Source organism: Doryrhamphus excisus, linkage group LG3, assembly GCF_037039965.1.
Source record: "Doryrhamphus excisus strain RoL-2023G ecotype Guam linkage group LG3, RoL_Dexc_Guam_v1.1, whole genome shotgun sequence".
Classification (NCBI taxonomy): domain Eukaryota; kingdom Metazoa; phylum Chordata; class Actinopteri; order Syngnathiformes; family Syngnathidae; genus Doryrhamphus; species Doryrhamphus excisus.
In genome coordinates, this window is record NC_136359.1 from 11,628,912 (window position 1) to 11,650,216 (window position 21,305).

Below are 21,305 nucleotides of genomic sequence, written 5' to 3' on the forward strand. Positions count from 1 at the left end.
GCTCCTTTGTGGGCCATGTGATAAAACAGAATAGATTCACTTGGGTCAGCAAATGGGTGTGAAAGAAGGATTAGTTCAATGTTACAATCCATTCAGCCAGAACTCCTACTTTGCATTGTGTGTGATGTGTCACTAGAACCTGTGAGTATGTGGCAAAGTGACGGTAAAAATACACAAAAGATGTGTCAAAACACTGCTGAAAACAAAAAAAAGTAACTGGGAGAGATGAGCCAGTAATACAGTTATATTAATGGTGAATTGATAAAATAAGTTGCAAGTTATCTGCTAATACAACTCATTCAAGGACAAAGTCTGCTTATTTAAAAAAACAAAACGAAAAAAAAACCCCAGACCAATGAGTCAGTGGGGATTTTTAATGACTTGCCTACAATGTTGCGTTATGTGGAGGTCGCACAGCAAATCGCTTAACAACATAAAAGAAGCCTTAGGACAACATGTACACTTGAGCTGTGAGATTGAGATTGATAACAGATATAATATACCCAACATAACCTCCTACATGCATAGGAAGCAATTGGTAACAGTTACTCCTCTTCATGGGGAAGTTGAAACACATCCAGCCTATACTAAAATGCTGCTAAATGAACATCATCTGAATGAAGCCTCCAATCTATTTGGTCACTGTCACTCCTCCCCGTGGGAAACATGTAGCTTCAAATATCTTTGAGAAGCCATTGATCATATCATTAATGTGGATTTTGAAGTTACTGAACATCCCAAGTCGCTCAGTGGAAGAGGAAGCTGTCGATGGAATGGTTGACTTGTGTGCTATTTGTTTAATTTTATTTGAACATGTATCGAGTCATGGAATAATAACATAACATAATTCAATAGTTCCACTTGTCCAAAAGGAGTAGGAGGAAGCATTCATTCATTTTCTATACCGCTTATCCTCACGAGGGTTGTGGGTTTGCTGGAGCCTATCCCAGCTGTCTTCGGGCGAGAGGCGGGGTACACCCTGGACTGGTCGCCAGCCAATCACAGGGCACATATAGACAAACAACCATTCACACTCACATTCATACCTATGGACAATTTGGAGTCACCAATTCGCCTTAGTTTTGTGGGAGGAAACCAGAATACCTGGAGAAAACCCACACGTTCACAGGGAGAACATGCACACAGAGATGCCCATGGACATTTGTACCTGACTGTGTGACCTACAATGCTAACCACCCGTCCACCGTGCAGCCACACTTTGTTCGGTGGTCCTTAAACACGCTGTAGTGGCTGTGAGACACAAAAGTGGTTAATTGGTTTCAGACCTGACCGTGATTAGTGAATTTAAAACTAATAACCTGTAAGCCTATTTGCGACCTTTGTAAATATGTTTTTTAATGTTATTAGAGCCCTCTAGACATGAGGTAGCACCCCTATAATCACCTTTACATTTGTATTACCCAGTATAGCAGAAGTAAGTGAAAATAAGACATAGTATAGACTCATACATATTAGCACTGGGAGAGTATTGTTTTTTTTTCTTTTTTAATACTTCTGGTAATCTGGTGGTGGCTCATGTAACAAGTATAGAACTAGTGACCAGTGCAGAATACTCCATAACGTGTCTTCCAATGTGTTTTTTGTTCATTTATTAATTTTTATGCTCGAAAATACTTTAGGCCAGATGTTCGTAATAATATGCTTAAATGTTTTCACTAATAATAGGCCGTACTTATCCATGAAACAGCGATGATTTATTAATTTCTTTTAATAAACCGTGACAGAGTGAAGCTGCAAAATTTGAAGCACAATGTGGCGAGGGACAACTGTATATAACCAACACTATGATTCCGATTCCATTTGTTGATAAGCTATTTAGACAATAGTGGCTGTGTGGTGAACCATTTTCATCAGTTTGTAAATCTATTCTGCTTTACAATAACTACTCCCTTTTCATGTCCGAGTTGCTCCCCACATGGTTTACACTCCATTCATTCAAACTACAAACAGTGAAGGCAGTTGTATATGCTTTCTTAATGCTGCTTGCTTCATGACTTGGGCTGAATCATTAACAGAGGTTTTGTTTGTCTGTACACTCCTCTGTGCCTCCCGCCCCAGATGTTTTAAAACAAGCCGCTGACTAGCTTACGATTCATACTCCCTGGTGATAGTGCAGATAGAACTCAAGGTTCACACACACGTACATTAACATTTCAGTTGAGCAACTTTTTTGTTGTGCATCATAATTTCTCCTGATTTCCTATTGGAGATAATTGACACTAAGCCCACACAGTTCCTTTTTATTTTTTTTTCACCCGAAGAACTTTTAGTCACAATTGGCAAGATTTTTATGACTACGGGCAATGTACTGCTCTCCTCTTTATACTAGTGGGACCAGACTAAGTTCCCTCGTTGCATTTAGACTGAAAACTGCAATCGAGTTTCAACACTTAGTGTAGTCCCAATGCCACTGTCTCCACTGATATTATTGATATAACTGTTATTATGTAATATGCTAATATAGTATGGTCAAAACTAAAACATAAACATTAATTTTCTGATATTGTCTTCTGTCATATAACTTGAACACTGAGGTTTCCCTTTTGAGAAGGCAGTGGTCCACTGCCACGTTAGTGACACTAGCAGACGGGCAAAAGCAGTTAATAGAAAATAATGTAGTTTGCAAATTCATTGTTATTCCAATGTCTTGTTCACTCCTACATAGATCAAAATGGTAACTCATTGAGGTCCTATACTTGAAAAATGACCACATTTTTCAAATTCCACCCGTGACCCCTCCACTGTCCTACCAGGGCAGAACAAAAGTGTTTTTGTTAGAATTGTACATGGTGTCTAATACGTGATGATGTCATACGAGTTTGCTTCATCCGGCCACTTCCATATTCTTCCAAAAAGTCTTTGCTCGAACAATTGCCTTCAATGTGCAGAATCTGACGTTGGAGGATGTGATTATGCAATGTTGAAATGGCCACTGAGTAAGTTGACTGCTGCCACATTTCTATCCCCTTAGTGTTTCAGCAATGTACAGCTTATATAGCAGTATCAATTTACAATCCATTGAAATTGAGTAAACACCGCATTATTATCTGAATAACTGGCAACACAACGTCCAAATTGTGTCAATATATTAAGCGAAAAGCGAAAAATAGTTCTTTCTTGCATGTGTGTGCTACTGGAGCAAAGCTGGCACTCTGCAGACACCCCGGTCTCCACTGTAGGATGTAATCCAACAATAATTGTGGCCAAGTGGGTCATGATTGTGTAGAAATGACTCACTGTTCATTGTATGCACATTGCTAGTAGCGGTTCATGCTTGCTGCTTGCATAGCTGTTCACGCTAATATGTGTCTATGTTTGGTGGATGTAACTTTAGTCACTGTACTAAGTTGTTGCAGGGTTGCTCATCAATGTTGAGAAAAATAACTGTGTTTACTGTGAAATACATAACGTACAGTACATTCTGTATGAATGAAGGAAGCTGAACGATCATACTTTGTGATGCAAAAAAGTAGCCATCGCACTTCAGTGGCCTGTATTGCTTGTGTGCAAATTGAATAGAAGGCAGCAGTTGTGTCTGTAGCTGTGACTACAGATATAGTTATCACCACCAGTGTATGACTGAGGAGTGAATGAATAATGGCTTTATGTCATTGTGAAGCGCTTTGGGTACCTTGAAAAGCGTTATATAAAATTTTAATCTATTATTATCAGTATTATTATGTCACGTAACTGGTCCTGAAAGGAGAATAAGCCCCATCTAGTGTTTTGTGAGGCACACAGTGCAGGGCCAATCATCGCAATGGAGATGGTGTCAAAACTGGATAAACCAAATTATTCATTCATTCATTTTCTACCGCTTTTTCCTCACGAGGGTCGCAGGAGTGCTGGAGCCTATCCCAGCTGTCTTCGGGCAAGAGGGGTTGTACACCCTGGACTGGTCGCCACCAATCACAGGGCACGTATAGACAAACAACCATTCACACTCACATTCATACCTAAGGACAATTTGGAGTCGCCAATTAACCTAGCATGTTTTTGGAATGTGGGAGGAAACCGGAGTACCCGCAAAAAAAACACGCATGCACAGGGAGAACATGCAAACTCCACACAGAGATGGCCGAGGGTTAAACCAAATTATAGCTTTAATTTTTCTAATTTAGGTGCATGGAAATATAGGAGTAATTTTAGTGATTGCTCACAGCCACTTTACAGATTGTAAATCTCTGCCACGATACAAGCTGTACACTGACTATTCTAAGTTATATCTTTCTGTAGTATTAAATACTGTAATAAAAATGGTGATTGATGCATTGCATGTGGTGGTGTAGAAGTGCTCTTAGTAATAAATATATAAAATAGTACAAGTTTGCAATTTAGTTTTTTGGTAAAAAAAAATAGTTTTTCATGTTTTATGGTTGGAGTAATAATTGTATGATTGTCGGCAATGATGCGATCATGCAGTGGCTCTAACATGACTAGCTTCTTTCCTAACTTCCTTTTCCCTACCTCCACACAGACATCACGCACACACATACCTGAGTCAACGTTACCACACATACAAGAGGAAGAAACGCACGTCCTTACATAGAAAAAGAGCGTCCGGTGCGTCACCACCACGGACTGGTTAAAAAAAAAACACCGCTTTGCCATTGCGGCTTCATTTAAACCACCTCAGTGAAATGGAATAAAAGTGACCATGGAATACCTCCGGGGGAACATCTTCTTTGCGCTGATTGTCATTAGTAAGTATGCAACGCTTTTCAGTTTGCTTCTGTGCGGAGGGAATTCCCATATGTTGTACTTTTAAGGATAACTGATAGAATATGATCTTTTTATTAAAGGGCTAGCTGCCGCAGCAAGTGTGGCATCGCGATTAATTGGCAATTAACGCAAATAAAATTCCAACCTAACTACAACTGCGTAGAAGTGAAGTAAATGGTAACGGTAGCAAAACCTCCTCCGTATAACATAATAAATCCACATAAAAGTGATATTGAAGTAGGCATGTTGATCTGAGCGGGCGTGGTTGTGCAAGTGAACACTCACATTCCAAGTACCGAGCTTCTGTGTGCCTGTTTGGACTTGTGTGGCTCTCATAGGACTCAGTCAGATTTCATATCCTAAGGGAAGATTTCTACAGTTTTGCCTGTATGTGAACATATTGACCCCCTGATAATTTGTTGTCAGGCTTTTTTTGTTGTTTTTGTTAAGTGTTGCCTTGCCACCATGAGTCAAAGTGATGTGCTGGTTGAAGCATTCATGATTCAGCCTCCAAAGAACCCACTTTTATTTGAGTTTACTTTAGTCAGACTGGCATCACATGCACTTGTGCTTAGCACCACTAACTGACAACAAAAACCCTTGCATGTGATGCATAATCCTTGTGTATGAGCAGACACTAGAAGATAATGCTCTGTTTTGATTGACACCATTAGAATATAACCATAATATTAGAAATGTGCTGCACTGTAAACAGCAACCACAACAGTAAACATTCATTCATTCATTCATTTTCTACCGCTTTTCCTCACGAGGGTCGCGGGGGTGCTGGACCCTATCCCAGCTGTCTTTGGGCGAGAGGCGGGGTACACCCTGGACTGGTCGCCAGCCAATCACAGGGCATATATAGACAAACAACCATTCACACTCACATTCATACCTATGGACAATTTAGAGTCACCAATTAACCTAGGATGTTTTTGGAATGTGGGAGGAAACCGGAGTACCCGGAGAAAACCCACACAGAGATGGCCGAGGGTGGAATTGAACCCTGGTCTCCTATGTGTGAGGTCTGCGCGCTAACCACTCGTCCGCTGTGCCGCCCAACAGTAAACACAATGAGTTTTATTGTGCAGGATTTACTGTAATTCTATTCCAATTGTGACCTGGAGAGAAACCAGCTCACAAACGTGTCTCGAAGACTGTTAATATTAAGATAATGCCAAACTATGATTGATGATGTCCCTTTTCATTGCAATGTCTGTCCTTCCAGCAGCTGACAGAATCAACCTCTCCGACTCCTTCAACGTGGGCACTTCAGGTGCTAAGATTTTCAGCGGCTCACCGGTGGAGGAGTTTGGCTACACAGTCCAACAGGCTACCAACCACGAGGGCAAATGGTGAAAATCATTCACAGATTTTTCTTTGAATGAAATGTCCCGACTTCCTTGTGTTACACAACTGTTGTTGGGAATGTGGAGGATTTAGATTAGCAGCAGTCCAGTTAGTGTGGGATCAGTCTGCACACACTGATTCATCGTCTGGAGGAGTGTCCTGTTTGCTTTAACTTGAGTGTTAAGCGTCTGAGACAGCTGACGTAAACACTGTTTAGTACAGCGATGTGATTTTCTTTTTGCTCCCGTAAACCAAAGTACTGCAATATGCATGAATAAGTATTATAATAATGTTGTCTGTAGGCTCCTGGTTGGTGCTCCTTGGAGTGGTTTCCCTCAAAACAGGAAAGGGGATTTGTACAAATGTCCTGTGTCAGGGTCCAGAACCAACTGTGACAAGCTCAACCTTCAAGGTGAAGTGTGGCTTCCTTGTTAGTTTTTAACCTCGACCTCACTGCATACTCACTGTGCTTATCGTGTCCCTTATCTTACAACCCATACTAGATTTGGCTGGTTTAACTCTTGCTTGAAATTTATTCAAATGAAATGAGCTTCAATCTAATAGTGAGTTGATTGTCTTTGAATTGCTAATATTCCCACAGATTCAGTCAATATTCCAGATGTGAGAAATATCAACATCAACATGTCTCTGGGTATGACCCTGTCACGCATGCCTGCTGTCAACGGTTTGATGGTACCTATCTACCTACCGACTTATCTAACTATCTATATTCATTCATTTTCTATGATGCTTGTCTTCATTAGGGTCAAAGGGTTATGCTGGAGTCTATCCCAGGATACACCCTTGGGCATTCACTTTCAAAATAAACAAATAGATGGCCGTTTTTTATATAAGTGTATTGAGCTATTTGAATTCCACTATTATAGTCACTATGTTAACATGATTATAGCAGCTAAGTAACGGCATCAGCGAATGTGAGCAGTCAATTCTACTGCCTCTGTGAGGTCCTGTTTCACATTTCAGCCATAGAGAAAGTTTTTAATTAGTTTTTGCAAATGTAAGATCCGGTTTTCTTGATAAAACTGATTAAAATTGTCATGTGTCTTTGTGGTCCAGATGTGCGGTCCTCTATGGGCACAGCAGTGCGGCGATCAGAACTACTATCCTGGACTGTGTGCAAGACTGAGCCCCCTTCTTCAACCTCAACCTGCCTTTGCTCCTGCTGTCCAGAGTAAGTCATCATGTCTGCTAATTGCATTTTTGAAAATGATTGATGATTACAGTTAGATGCATGATTGTTCCTTACATTGCTTATCATTTGCTACCTCTGCAGCATGCGGAGGACCGATGGACATTGTGATTGTATTGGACGGCTCCAACAGCATCTACCCTTGGGCTCCAATGAGGGATTTCCTTCAGAAACTCATACCAACGCTCGAAATCGGTCCCCAAAACACCCAGGTGATGCTCCGTTTTAAAATTCACATTATTTGCTTCACTGGTGCCATTTTGCCTTTTGTGCCTCATCATGTGTTTCTCACGTGGCCAGGTCAGTGTCATTCAGTATGCCGTTGAATCCAAGTTTGAATTCACGCTGAACCAGTACAAAACCAAAGAGGAGGTCCTGAATGCGGCGTCCAAAGTCACACAAATGCAAGGTTCCTCCACCAATACGTTTCATGCCATTCAATATGCCAGGTTGGTATTGCAGTATGACCTTTATATGTGCACATACGTTACTTATTATATCCCGTGTTGACCCGAATATAAGACGACTCTTTCTTGAAAAAGTTAGATCGTAATGAAAGGGATCTGAACTACTATCTTGCTAACAACCTTGGAGGCACTTTTTTCCAGCGGGTCTCTGCATCACCATTGCATCTCTTTGGGTCACTGGAGTGTGTGAGTGACAGTAAGAAAAACCCTGACTGCTTTGACATTTCTCGACCCCAAAATCTAATTTTACTGTATATTCGGGTCAATACGGTAATTGTAACCAGGACTTAGATTGCTTATGTGTCTTTTGTGTCTATTCCTTAAGTCAGTGGGGTTTCAACCCGACTTACGGGGCCCGACCGGGTGCCTCTAAGGTGATGGTGGTTGTCACTGACGGTGAGTCACATGACAAGGCTTTCAGGGATACGATCATCGCTGAATGTGAAAAGCAAGGAATCACCCGTTTTGGTATTGCTGTAAGTGTAATGAATTGTATTGTTTCAGCACAGACGTCTAAAGCCATGTTTCGACCAGTGGTGCACCATTTATTTTGCTTTCTCATGGAAAAACAAACCCTATGTACAGCCCTACCTACACTGTTGGTATGGTGAAAAGTGTTATTCTGGTGCTCTTTACAACTGGAGACAATAGGAACACTGAAAGTCCTGTACAGAACTACAGTATACTGCTGGTGGAAACAGTTTTTACCTGTTCATAATAATAATAATAATAATAATAATAATAATAATAATAACAGTGATTAGCTATCTGACGTTTACTTAACATTCCATTCCTCCCAGGTCCTGGGTTACTACACCAGAAACAACATTGACACAGAAAACCTCATTAAAGAAATCAAATCCATTGCCAGTGTGCCCACAGAAAATTACTTCTTCAACGTATCTGAAGAAGCGGCCCTCTCCACTATTGCTGGAACGTTGGGCAACCGTATCTTCAACATAGAAGGTACACATTATTTCCTGTGTTGTTGTGTAATTTAATCCACATAAACGTGAGTACATACAACGCTAAGTCACCCAGGCAGGTCTCTACACGCCTGCCATTCATCTCTTCACTCTGTCATTACGGTATTCCCTAGGCACTGGAAAGGGGGGTGATAACTTCAAGATGGAGATGTCCCAGGTGGGCTTCAGTGCTCACTACTCCAGCAAAAGGGTAAGGAGATTAATATCATGACTTTTATTAGCTATCATGGCATGTTGTAGAACCCAAAACTAAGTGATTTATGGTTATAACAATTGGTTGGGTAAGCATACATTGAAATACCTATATGTACATTCTGGCATTAGCCATGTGTCAGTGGGAACATTTCTTTTACGTTTTTCAAGCTTTCACATATTTAACATACGCTTTAAAATATTTAATACAGAGCAACAATTCAGTGTAGAGCTGCAACAAATTAATAAAATTGGTTCAATTATCCAATTAATCAACAACAATTTTAGTGTTTGAGTCAGTATTAGTGATTAAAAATTTAAATATCCCCTGTTTTTTGTGAATATTAATTAAAACAGACCGATTATCTTTGTGTTTTAGTCAAAACGAGATACTCACACACATCAACTTTGACTTTGGGAATCTATATTTTTGCCTCTTTTCTGATATGTAGCTTACCAGACCACTAACTAACTGTGCTTGGTTTGTATTAATTTGGTCTGTTTATGGTCTAACCAATGATTCCATGAATCTAAACAAGATTCTGACTAATAAACTAAGAAAACAATTGTTAGTTGCAGCTCGAATTGAGTGCATTAATAAACATATATTATATCAGCTGCTTCTGGAGTTAAATTAATTAAATCATTATTAACTAATTCGCTACCAAAGATGTATTTTTTTGTGCGAGTGGCACAAAAAGGTGATGATGCAACTCTGCAATAAAAGAGGTCATGTTTTGATGCAGTTTTCGACCACTAGGTGGCAGAAGTGCATTTTATAAGAACTCGGCCTGCATCTCTCCCATTGAAATACAGTATATGCTGCACAAAAAAACAGGAAGTGAAAAGCCATTTCTCCGTGTTGCGTGAAGGAGCTTATGCATTGAAGGGAAATTTTAATGCATGCACACACAGTTCAGTTACAAATATGAAAATTGTAAAAAAGTTGTGGCGTTATATTTGATGTTCCTGTAAAACAACCATTTTTTGTGTAGTTCGGAGTGTCCCTGAGTGCATCTTGCGTTCCTGTAATGAGAATGCGTAAGTTGGAATGAAAATTGGAATTAAATAAATTAGCGATGGCTGTTAATGTGTTATTTTTGAAAACCCTAATATTTTTATAACCATTGTTTTGCCAAAACATGAAATGCCAAGTAGTTCAACAACGCCTATACTGGTTGTATTGCCATACATTTTGCCTCTTTTGCTTCGAGGCACAATTAACAAGCTATTGATTCCACATTATAAACAGATTTCTTTGTAAATGATTATTTGTCTCACTGATATTTATACAGATAAGCAATTTTCACAGACTGCTTCTGCTTCAATTTATTCTTTCAGGATATGATGCTGCTGGGAGCAGTGGGAGCATATGGTTGGACTGGGACTGTTGTCCACCAAACAGGCTCTAAAATGAATGTTCTACCTGTCACAGCCTTTGAGGCAACACTTCAAGACAGAAACAGCAGTTCACTACTGGGTATTTCCTATTGCATTGTTATCATGTTGAAATACAGTATACAGTAGTATAGTACAATGCATGAACCTTGACTTTTCCTCTTTGCAGGTTACTCTGTCAGCACACTGAGTGGTGGCACTACTGAATATTTTGTAGCTGGTGCACCACGCTCAAATCACTCCGGACAAGTCATCGTCTACAGCTTCAATGCGCAGGAGCAATTCACTATTATCGATTCAGAGAGAGGAAAGCAGGTATTTCCGTAAATAAAAATATTTCATACATGTCAACTCAGCGTGACGCGTTGACTCCTTGCTCTTCTAGATTGGGTCTTACTTTGGCAGCGTCCTGTGCTCTGTAGACGTGGACAACGATGGAGTGACGGACCTCCTTCTGGTTGGGGCACCCATGTTTATGAGCGAGCTGAAGAGAGAGCAAGGTCGTGTTTACCTCTTCTCCGTTACCAAGGTAAACTTGTATAAACTTTATAACTGAGAACCAATGAATTCTTAACCCTACATATGCATTGCCATATGTGGCTACCTTCTATACAGGATATAAAAATTAGAACACATACAGTACATTATACTTACATACTTGGTTGTAAATGATTTTTGTCCTTATCAGGTATATTTGACTAAACTTTAAGTCTATTCCTGTGTTATGATCTGAAGGGTATCCTGAATGAGCAAGGGTTCCTTAAAGGCTCGTCTCCAATTGAGAATGCACGTTTTGGGATGGCCGTGTCCGCAATTCCCGACCTGGACCTTGATGGTTACAGTGATGTTGTTGTTGGAGCGCCCCTAGAGGATAAAGGAAGAGGCGTCATCTACATCTACAATGGCAGGAAGAAGACGTTAAACAGACAGTTTTCTCAGGTAGACATTTAGAGTCCTAGAGAAGACAACATTCTAATATGAGACCACCCTTGTTTCTTCAATTTATTGACCCATGGTACAACTAAACATACATTTAGCAACTTCATGGTTTTCTTGATAATAACCAAAATCACTCAAGGGTGGTCTCATATTCTGTTCTACGACTCTACCTACAGGTTTAAAAATTGAAAGCATTATAATCCTTTCTGCTATTTTTATTGGTTGCTTCATCCATTTCCAGAGAATATCCGGCTCCAGTATGGATCCTCAAGTGAAACTTTTTGGGAGATCCCTAGATAGCTCCAAAGACCTGAATGACGACACACTTCCTGACATCTCAGTGGGTGCATATGGTAAAGTGGTGCAGCTCTGGTGAGTTCATTACTTGTTTGACTCACTCACTTTGTATCCAGCTTACTGTTTTTAATTGTCTTGCAGGTCCCGAGGTGTTGCCTCAGTCTCAGCTGGTGCTACTTTTAAACCTGAGAAAATCAACATTTTCAGCAAAACTTGTGACGTTAGTGGACGCAAGATGTCGTGTTTCAACACCAACCTCTGTTTCAACGCAATATTCAGGCCCAAGAAACCCATTGGACCCATTGGTAAATCCCGTCAGCTTCCCATTCATCCTCTTCATGCTCAGACTGAGGTGTTGATGTGTTCAGTGTTAAAAGTGTAATGACAGAATCTTGGGTATCTGTTCTATTTTCTCTTCCTTTTTAGATATTTCCTACACCTTGACTCTGGACGCTGATTTGCAGGCATCTCGTGTGACTTCAAGAGGACTCTTCATGAAAAATAATGAGCGTTTCATTTCGGGGAAAGCAACGATATCATCTACACCGCTGTGTCAAGACTACCAGGTCTATGTACAGGTAATTGAGGGGTGACGGCGATGGAAGGATGAAAAATGGTTTAATTTCATTTGAACATGCATCAGGTTACAATTGAGTGCATCACACAATCAATTCAAATGTGTGTTCAAAATTGAACATCTTGTGATATAAGAAAGTTATGTATTTGTCCTGGCTGCTCAGTACAACATGGCAGTTGTACAGTTTACACCTGTATAGCAGTTAAGATTAATAAAAAGTTCTATAGCATTGCCTTTACAGTTAAGAAAGGTTGTATAATGACTAAAAAATGTCCCCTTTTATGGGGAATGATCAAGTTTGACTGAATAACTGCCACCATATTCATCTACATGATTTATTTATTTGCTGGGTTAGAAAATAAACCCCATGATATGATTTATTTCCCATCAGGAGACCCCAGATTTTGTCAATTCTCTCAGTTTGAAGGTGGACATCGAGCAGCAGAATCCAGACGCTAACCCTGTCCTCGACATCGACTCCTCCACCGCCTGGGAGTTCTTTGTAAGTTGACTTCTATTTTTGCTGCAAGGCTTCATTTGAGTTAATAGTTATTTTGCAGGCACATGTAAAATGACATAGTCTTACGGTGTGCCGGAATGAGTCACGCAATTGTTCAGCTTCAACCACAAGCACATGCAGTGATCTTTACACGACATTACCGTATGGTGCAGTAGTGAGTACCCCACTCACATTTCTGCCAATATTTTATTATAGCTTTTCATGGGAGGGCAACATATTTTTAACTGCACACATATAATAATAGTTTGGAACAGAGAGGGAGGGTTTTAGGGGGGTAAGATATCTCCTGCCTGGTTTGTCTTCTGTTTGGTGAATTTATTTATACGTATTATGCTTTGGTCTGCAACAACATGGAAATAATCAGCTCAATCAACTCATTTTACACATAAATGTAATATTCATTCATTTTCTACCGCTTATCCTCACGAGGGTCGCGGGCGTGCTGGAGCCTATCCCAGCTGTCTTCGGGCGAGAGGCGGGGTACACCCTGGACTGGTCGCCAGCCAATCACAGGGCACATATAGACAAACAACCATTCACACTCACATTCATACCTATGGACAATTTGGAGTCGACAATTAACCTAGCATGTTTTGGAATGTGAGTCCCCGGAGAAAACCCACGCATGCACGGGGGGAGAACATGGAAACTCCACACAGAGATGGCCTAGGTTGGAATTGAACTTGTGTCTCCTAGCTGTAAGGCCTGTGCGCTAACCACTCAACCGCCGTGCAGCCCCATAAATGTAATAATTATAAATAATTATCACGTTATTCATGTTATTAAACTTCACTTCTGTGCATTGATGTACAGGATTAACATTTGTGAACAAAAGAAGAAAATCATACACATAAGTCTCTATTTGTGGCACACATGGTGTGTTCAAGGACTGCCGAAGAAGACACACAAAAAGCTACCTTCTGTGGTTCTTCACGTGTGGCGTTCGAGCGCATTACGTAAATGTCACTGAATCAAGCCATTTTAAAATTTTTATTCACATACCCCACTTTGGGAACCTCGGCACTAGAACACAGTTTGCTTCTATGATGTCATCATAAAGCTGGTGACACCTTGCACCCCTCCACCTTCTGTTTGCTTTGCTCCGTAGATGCTCAGTAGCGTTTAGGGTTTTAATTCCGTCACCTTTACGTTACTTGTATCAAAGTTTAGTTTCTTTAGGGTTGTCCCATAAAAATATAATATTTGCAGAACTGTGACGAGTGTACTCACTTTTGTAACATACTGTATGCTATTCATACATACAGTAGATAGTGTAGATAGACTTTACAGGGGAAAGTATGAAAATATGGAGAAAAATATGACCTGTTTTGGTGTGTTTCAGATCCCTTTCACTAAAGACTGTGGCTCTGATGAAATATGCGTCAGTGATCTGGTGCTGAGTGTGAATACCAACACAAAAGGCTCCAGGTCAGAATTACACATTTAGACAATTACATCACTTTGGGTTGTTTCATCTTTCACAGGTTGTAAAACCCTGACCACTTGTTTCATTTCTAACAATATTTCATGTAACTGTGAGAGTTACTTACTGTAAGTATTTTATATATTTATATTGTGTGCATATTTATGGTTATGGCTAGTCAGACGAGAAGGTCTCACTTTCCCGTGCAGTCGTTTAAGTTTTATTTACTTTTATTTACTACATATTTACATTTCATGGGTGTCTAACAGTGCTTAAAGTCTAAACATACACCCAAAATTCAGTTTTCATCAGGGATGTAATAGTAAACTGCACCTAAAAGCTTTGAAGGTAGATTTGTAGATTTAGTCATAGGATAGGCATTCTAATACAATATGTCAGGATTGCTGTATATTAAAAATATGTTGTTATAATGGGAGTCAATGGGGCTACAATCAGGACCAGAAGGTACAGAGTGTATGCAAATATACATATTTCCTGTTTTCTACACCTTACAAAGGAAGCAATTGTGGAATTTATAAAATAAAATCCCTAATTAAATGTCACTTAAAACTGACCTACACATCAACTAGAATGTACACAATTGGACCCCAAGATGCCTCAATTTAGGACAAGAATTCCCAAAATGCGCCTGTACATGAACCCATTTTATGCCATTTTCATTTCATTTCATTTGTAGCTCAGCTCCTTTTCTGGTCAGCACCAATACGCGCGAGCTGTCGTTTGAGGTGACGGTGAAGAACAAAAAAGAAAATGCTTATAACACTCGGGTGTTGGCCACATATTCTGGCAACCTCTTCTACTCCTCTGTATTTCCGCCTGTAAGTAAGCTCTTTTTTTTTTTTACATTCTTGTTCATTTACAAATACAAATAACATGCTCCTTTTATATCACTATCTGTAACCGTTACAGACTGATGGAGTGAAATGCACATCGACTCAAGAGCAAACTGTTGCTTGCCAAATAGGATACCCAGCCTTGAAAAAGGACCAAGAGGTGACTGCTGGAAAACTGCTTTTTTTGTGCCTTTTTGCTTAAGCAAATGATGTTTTTTTTTCCACAGATGAAATTTCAGCTCAATTTCGAATATAACCTCAATTATCCGTTAAATCGAGCTAAGGTCAAGTTTGAGGCTAAAAGGTAAATACATTATCGGCAATGATTGGTAAGATAATAATGTTCAATTGGGATTGGTCAGTAAAGACATGCTATGCTGTCTTCTTTCCATCTTTTCAGTGACAGCCAAGAGCAGGTAACCACTGACAACCAAGTGGACGTGTCCATTCCTCTCAAATATGATGTCGGGATTGTTTTATCCAGGTGAGGGTTATTGTTATTGTTTTTTGGTATTTCTACATGGGGGGGAAATTCCAAAAATTATACCCCTTACATCCCTCTTACATATTGTCTGATTTCAACAACAAAAATATGTTTCATTCTAAAAGTACTGCTATTAAATATCTCTAAAATAATAATAATAATAAAATAATAATATAATATATAATAAAAAATAATAATTAATAACTCTAACCACAAGTACTTTCACTATCATACAAAAGTAGCACTGTGAAATGGTGGCATTTTTTTTACCAGATTGATCACAGTTTTCAAATCAATTAATCATGCTTAATCACCGTGTCTGAAATATGCCCATTTTTACAGTATTTTATACTGAAAGCTAAATGAAAGGGCAGGATTATATATATTTGGCGACAAATTAACTGAAAATGAGTTAAAGTTAAGAGATGGCGCACATGTCTGAAAATCTTTTTACCGAACGCTGGTTTATTTAATAGCAGAATATTTGAATCAGACATGAATTGTGTTATTATGAGCAATCAGGAGTTGCGTTCAAAGACCACCTGTCATTGAAGTTAAATTTTTTTGAGTGAATTTCCGTGCATACTTCAATGCAGCAAATTGTAATTCTGCATTGAGAGTTACAAAGTGAGTGAAACAAATACAAACTAATATTTTTGCATTTCTGTTTATTTAGACCAAACATACATGATTACTGAATACATTGTTGTGATGTTCGGAATGTCCGTGAATGCATCTCACGGTCTGTTGCGTGAAAACGAGGAAGTGTTGTTGCAGTGGCGAATGAACTAGAGTCATGTTTGTTTGGAGTTGGAGATACATATATGGTGTTGGTTGTATTGTATCAACTGCTGTTGATGTATTAAGGTCAGAATGAAAAAAAGTTTGTGTTGTGGTTGAGTTTGTGTGACTGCGCAGAGCTATACTGGGCTGCCGAGAGCCGTGGCTTTGCCATGATGCGTACGTGTTAATTACACTAAAAAATTGGTAGACCTATAAAAAAAGACCTACAGATCCTGCATAAACCTTTTGACCTAATAATGATTCTAAGTGTTTCTCTAGTGAAACAAAGCGTATCAATTCATTCATTCATTCATTCATTTTCTACCGCTTATCCTCTCGAGGGTCGCGGGGGTGCTGGAGCCTATCCCAGCTGTCTTCGGGCGAGAGGCAGGGTACACCCTGGACTGGTCGCCAGCCAATCACAGGGCACATATAGACAAACAACCATTCACACTCACATTCATATGTGTCATATTGTCCTATGGACAATTTGGAGTCGCCAATTAACCTAGCATGTTTTTTGGAATGTGGGGGGGTAACCGGAGTACCCGGAGAAAACGCATGCACAGGGAGAACATGCAAACTCCACACAGAGATGGTCGAGGGTGGAATTGAACCCTGGTCCCCTACCTGTGAGGTCTGCGCGCTAACCACTAGACTGCTGTGCCACCCAAAACGTATCAATGTGTTTTTTAATTGAATGTTTTATTCTTCTCTCCAGGAAATCAAATATCAACTTCTACGTGGCCAATTCAACGACTGCGCCGGTAACAATGCTGAAAACACTCGATGACATTGGACCTGAGTTTAACTTTACTGTGAAGGTGCAGTAAATTAACATTGCAAATTTCTTCACCGCTTTGACAATTGGATTTAAATTTAATGACTCATTTTAAAGATTTCTACCGGCAACTTTCCCGTCAGTCTACTGTATTTGACCATCTCTCTGCCAATGACCACCAAGGGCGGAAACCCACTCCTCTATCTTACCAGTGTGGACACGCAAGCTGTGAGTAGCCATCATGCCCAACACCAGCAACTGTAACATGAGGATAAATACCGGAAACGTTATTCAGTTAACAGTTTGGTCTTCTATAGCCGTGCCCCTCATCTTTATATAAATCACAGGTCCCTGCTCCGCTCAGTTGTTGGTTTAGGTAAATAACCCACCTACCCCCCCGCTATAATTAGAGCATTTCCTGTAAATATATTTCTTCCATGACTTTAAGAGGTGGCATTTCATAAAACACTACCTGTTTGTGCAGGGAGGTTCTATCAGCTGTGATTCCAGCAGCCTGGTGGACCCACTGAAGATCGGGGTCAAAAACAACCAAGTATCTTTCACTGAAGAGAGTCTCAGAGGCATTCAGAAGCTGGTTGGTCTCTTTTCATTTGTTAAAATAGCAAAACCTTGGCAGCACCATCACTGAGTATTTATGTTTCCTGACAGGACTGCCAGAGTGCAAAGTGTGAGCAAATCAAATGTCTCCTTAAAGACACAGAGGTCACAAGCGACTACTACGTGAAAGTCAAAACAAGGATTTGGAGTGGGACGTTTAATAAGGTATTCACTACAATAAGCTTTCCATTGTGTTTAACAACCGATGCATTTTCATGTGACAATGTGTTTGCAGGCCGTCTACCAAACCACCGAGCTCATCTCCACTGTTGATGTGGAGACCTCCAACCCTGATTTACTCATTGTCCGCCTCAAAGAGCTGCCGGTAAAGTCACATAATTATACCATCATAAATAAACGAATGACAAGGAGGAAGAGTCTTTGAATCTGGTTGCATAACAGGTGGTGGTTACAGTCAGTAAACCAGGAGAGAAGGGTGACGTTCCAGTAGGAGTTATAGTGGGCAGTGTCATTGCTGGACTGGTGCTACTGGGCCTGGCTGTCGCGCTACTGTGGAAGGTCAGCTCCAGTCTACTCATGTATATTTCATGCGACTGTACTATTCACACACATTTGCCATTTGTGGATAGTGACTCTCACTGTGGTTTGCTGGAGTCCAAAAGCTTTAGAAATGGCTTTATAACCTTTTCCAGTCTAATAGAGCTCAATTTGTCACACAGAGCCATGTAGGTTTGTCAGCCAATTTGTCGTCATTTAGTTATTTATTGTTATTATTATATTATCGTTTTGTTAGTTAGTCGTGACTCAATGAGTTAGTCAGGTAGGCACTCGTTAGTGAGTCATTGTTAATCAGTCGGTTACATAATTGGTTAGTCAGATGTTTGTTTGTCAGTCACTTGGTCAGTCAGTCACTCTGTAAATCAGTTAGTCACTCAGTTAGCAGTCCCTTTTTAGTCGGTCACTTAGTGAGTCACTGTTAATGAGTCACTGTTAATGAGTCAGTTAACTTGATTGCTTAGTTGGTTTGTCTTGTAGTCGATAATTTAGTTAGCCTGATGGTCTGTTAGTTTGTCAGTTAATTATGTTGTTAGTTGGTTTGTCAATCAGTTAGTTATGAGCTAACTATTATTAACTATATCAGTAATTTTTGGGAATTGGCCACTCACATCTCAGGTGTACCTAATGTTGTGCTATTTGAGTGGATATTCGGTTCATGTGTTGAATGTAATCTGTGTATTTTGTTTCCCCCAGTTTGGCTTTTTCAAAAGGAAATACCAGCAGCTGAAGAAAGAAGACGATGAGCAGAGCCACGCTCACGAGGACGGAGTGTTGTGAGCTTTAACGACAACACTCCACTCTAATATGTGCGCGTTGTGCACACACTGGTACTTTTTCCACAGGTTCTATCGGGTATAGGTGTACTTACCCACGGATGCGCTCGTTTTCCAATATAACTGGGATTTGGACCTTTAGCCCTTTTGCACAATTACTGACTTTGAATAATTACAGATATTTGGCTTCCTTTTTCAATACTTTTGTACAACATATGATGAGGTAGCTATTTCTTTTCTAAGGCTCAGTTAACAGCAGTGAGTGAACTATTGACATGACGAATGACACTCAGGGCTTTTTGCCATTTGGACATTGAATTAGCAGTGCAAATGCAAAAGGGAGCAAAGATGTGGAATGTGTGTTGTTTTTGTTTCTTTATGTTTGTATTGTACATACTGTAATTTAAAATTAAGGGGGATGGGAATTATGTCTGTGAGATTTAAAGGCAGTGATATTTTTCTATAGATATTTTGGTAGCATTTATTTTGAGCTGCAAACACTTTAAAAGCTGAGTAAGTTGCTGGTTATTACAATCCAAATGAGTTTGCTCATGATATATGTATATATGATACATATATCATGAGCAAACTTTTAAGACCAGTTGAAAAATCGCAGAAATGTACATTTTGCACTGTTGGATATTAAAGAGGTTCCAAGTCGAGCTTTAAAATGCAAAAAGAAGAAATGGGAGTGTGACAGAGCATCTTTTTGAGGAAGCAATTTATTGCAAACAACCTTTAAACTGAACCTGTTTAAGACCATAGCTCAAAGAACCCAAAACTGTGGTGAGACCAGCGATGTTGTTTGGTCTGGAGACAGTGCCACTAAGGAAACGACAGGAAGCAAAACTGGAGGTAGCACAGATGAGGATGCTGAGGTTCTCATCGGGAGTGACCAGGATGGATAGGATCAGGAACAAGTACATCAGAGGGACATTACATGTTAGAGGCCTTGGAGATAAAGTCCGAGAGGGCAGATTGAGATGGTTGGGACATGTCCAGAGGAGAGATAGTCACTATATTGGTAGAAGGATGCTGCGTTTAGAGCTGCCAGGTCAGAGGCATAGAGGAAGACCAAAGAGGAGGTTTATGGATGTAGTGAAGGAGGACATGAGGGTAGTTGGTGTGAGAGAGACAGATACAGAAGACAGGGTTGATGGAAGCGATTGATTTGCTATGGGACTTTTATTTCATAACCCTCAAGACCTTCAAATGACTGTCTTTGTCACGATCCGCAAGCTGGCCTGTGTGACAGTTTAGTTGGTTTCTACTTCTATGCCTTGGTTCCTGTTTCATGCTCTTGTTTTGGTAGCGTTTCCTGTTTTGTCTGCCTGCTTTGCTTTTCCCTTTTCACTCGCATCTGTTGCTATTTGTGTTCCCCTCCTATTTAGTTCAGGTGCGTGCTCCCTAGTTTGTTGCTGCATTGTTTGTTGTAGCTCCCCACGCTACTCCAACCGTCTTTGCTCGTATCCTGCTGCTGTATGTATCTGTATATATTAAAATAGACTTTTGATATGCACTTGGGTCTCCTGCTCTCTGCATATTGGGGTCGTGTCGCAATGCCGCAGCCAAGACGTGACAGTCTTAGTGTGTGTTTTGCATTTTGAAGCTCCCCTTAGAACCTCATTTGGGGCCAACAATGCAAAATGTAAATACTTGCAATTTTTCAACCAGTGTTACACTTTTAATAACAAATGTATATCCCAGGGGTGTCCAGAGTGTAGCCCGGGGGCCATTTGTTGCTTTCAGCCTTTTCCAAACATATATTTAAGCACAGCCTTTGCCACTTATAACACAAAACTGTATTTTTTACTGCATAGACTGATATTGCATTGTATTGCAATTGAATAAACAAGAGCTGAAGGACAACAAAGGTGCCCCACCCCCACCAGCACACCCACCTTCAATGCTGAGTGTGGCATTTAGTGGAATAAGTTTGAACACCCCTGATTTAGACAAGAAGCAGATGACGAGATACCCCATTCTGATTGTATTGGCAGAGTTTTACCACAAGAGGGCAACATCTGTCTGGGTACAAAAGTGCAGGAAGCTCTAAATGACCCGATGGCCTTCCTCAACATTTTCTCTACAAACTTTGTATGACTCAACAGTTTATATGACTCATTTAATATTACATGTTCTTATTATTTAAGAGGGAGAACGTGCAAACAACACTATATAGACCAAGAACTTTATGATGCATTTTGTTTTACTGATAATGCGTCGGGTTTGCATCCATGACATTGGAATATTTGTAGCAATGTTTAGGAGTCTTGCATGTTGAGCACTTTCTGGATATGTGTGGATCCCTGATGAAATGACAGGCGAAAGAGGAAGATTAATGAAAGGTACACACAGAATGAGGATTGCTATCTCTGCAATTGTAAA

The 21,305-nt window shown here is 40.0% G+C and overlaps 1 protein-coding gene across 2 annotated transcripts; it reads left to right on the forward strand.

The window, feature by feature from the left end:
• Positions 1-4,485: 4,485 nt before the first annotated feature.
• itga2.2 (integrin, alpha 2 (CD49B, alpha 2 subunit of VLA-2 receptor), tandem duplicate 2) lies at positions 4,486-20,504 on the forward strand. 2 transcript variants are annotated; one of them, XM_058070284.2, is made up of 30 exons: positions 4,486-4,724; positions 5,975-6,101; positions 6,399-6,508; positions 6,698-6,789; positions 7,174-7,288; positions 7,391-7,518; positions 7,607-7,755; positions 8,099-8,249; positions 8,574-8,739; positions 8,873-8,949; positions 10,293-10,431; positions 10,519-10,664; positions 10,735-10,878; positions 11,085-11,288; positions 11,530-11,660; positions 11,727-11,890; positions 12,012-12,163; positions 12,554-12,664; positions 14,025-14,110; positions 14,803-14,944; positions 15,036-15,119; positions 15,187-15,263; positions 15,360-15,443; positions 16,948-17,050; positions 17,125-17,235; positions 17,492-17,602; positions 17,677-17,790; positions 17,861-17,950; positions 18,028-18,144; positions 18,838-20,504. In XM_058070284.2, exons 1-30 carry the CDS (start codon positions 4,679-4,681, stop codon positions 18,919-18,921), a joined length of 3,555 nt encoding a protein of 1,184 aa, XP_057926267.2. In that variant the 5' UTR covers positions 4,486-4,678; the 3' UTR covers positions 18,922-20,504. The 2 variants fall into 2 exon arrangements, with proteins under 2 accessions (XP_057926267.2, XP_057926268.2); XM_058070285.2 differs by having other exon boundaries at positions 5,978-6,101.
• Positions 20,505-21,305: the final 801 nt, after the last annotated feature.